The sequence below is a fragment of the Nannochloropsis gaditana genome, assembly GCF_000240725.1.
Source record: "Nannochloropsis gaditana CCMP526 unplaced genomic scaffold scaffold831, whole genome shotgun sequence".
Classification (NCBI taxonomy): Eukaryota; class Eustigmatophyceae; order Eustigmatales; family Monodopsidaceae; genus Microchloropsis; species Microchloropsis gaditana.
This window is the reverse complement of record NW_005803122.1, coordinates 1-1077: the sequence shown is the minus strand read 5'-3', so window position 1 is coordinate 1077 and position 1077 is coordinate 1. Positions and strand designations below refer to the sequence as shown.

At 60.0% G+C, this 1077-nt stretch overlaps 1 protein-coding gene across 1 annotated transcript; it reads right to left on the bottom strand.

Annotated features, from left to right (window-relative positions):
• Positions 1-111: 111 nt before the first annotated feature.
• NGA_0476500 (uncharacterized protein) lies at positions 112-798 on the bottom strand (the record flags this gene model as incomplete). The annotated part of the gene is made up of 2 exons (XM_005853552.1): positions 112-343; positions 629-798. 2 exons carry the CDS (start codon positions 796-798, stop codon positions 112-114), a joined length of 402 nt encoding a protein of 133 aa, XP_005853614.1.
• Between the last annotated feature and the right edge of the window lie 279 nt (positions 799-1077).

The window sequence follows — 1077 nt, the reverse complement described above, 5'->3', positions numbered from 1 at the left end:
CCTCCCTCCCTTCCTCCCTCCCTCCCTCCCTCCCTCCCTCCCTGCTGCTGCTGTTGGAGGAGAGCAGCCTTCCTGCGTGCCGAAAGCGCCTCGGCGAAGCTGAAAGGGAATTTAGGGGGAGGGGGGGAGGGGAGGAGGCAGAAACGAAGGAGGACAAGGGTAAGGCTTGAAAAGAAGAGAGGGAAGGAAGGAGAGGGACGTGTTGGCAGAGAAGGGAGACGGAAAGAGGGGGGGGCAGGCGCACCGACGGTGGTTGGAGAGCCAGGCTTTGGAGACGTAGTAGCCGCCGGAGAAAGGCTCTGGGAGGGAGAGCAGGCGGTGCAGGTGCTGGACTTCTTGAAACCTGAGTGAGGGGGAAGGAAGAGGGAGGGAGGGAGGATCGGTGGGATGGTGGCGAGAGAGGGGGGGAAGGAGGTTAAGGGAATGGATGAGGGGAAAGGAAGAGGGAGGGAGGGAGGATCGGTGGGATGGTGGCGAGAGAGAAGGGGACGAAGGTTAAGGGAATGGGTGAGGGGGAAAAAAGAGAGAGGGAGGGAGGATCGCTGGGATGGGGGCGAGAGAGGGGGGAGGAGGTAAATGAAAGTGACATATTCCCAGCCTGTCCTCCCCACAGGGCAGATGCAATTACCTTAGGGCTTCCAGCAAAGATCCCAGCCGTTTCCTCTTGTCTTTGGATGACGAAACAGCCCCAGAGGAGGAGAGGGTGGAGGAGGAGGAGGAGGAGGCAAGGGTGGGAGGGGCGCCAGGGCCGGAGGAAGAGGAAAGAGGAGGGGAGGAAGAGACAGAGAGGAGGTCCATGGAGTGGAGGGCGATCTGAAAAGAGGGCAAGGGTAGGGGGGAAAGACGTAGGCCAGAAATGATCAAAGGATTGAGACGAGCACAAAGACGAGAGTAGGAAAGTGAGGGGGTGAAGGCGGTGGGAAAAGCCGGCCGCACCTCTTCAACAATGCCTCCCTCCCGCTGGTAGAAATGACGACAGGTCTGCACCAGGGCGCTAAGATCCCAGGCCCTAAGGTAGCTGCAAGCAAGACGCAAGACCTCCAACTGGGGACAAGACTGCACGTTGACTCTCGCTCC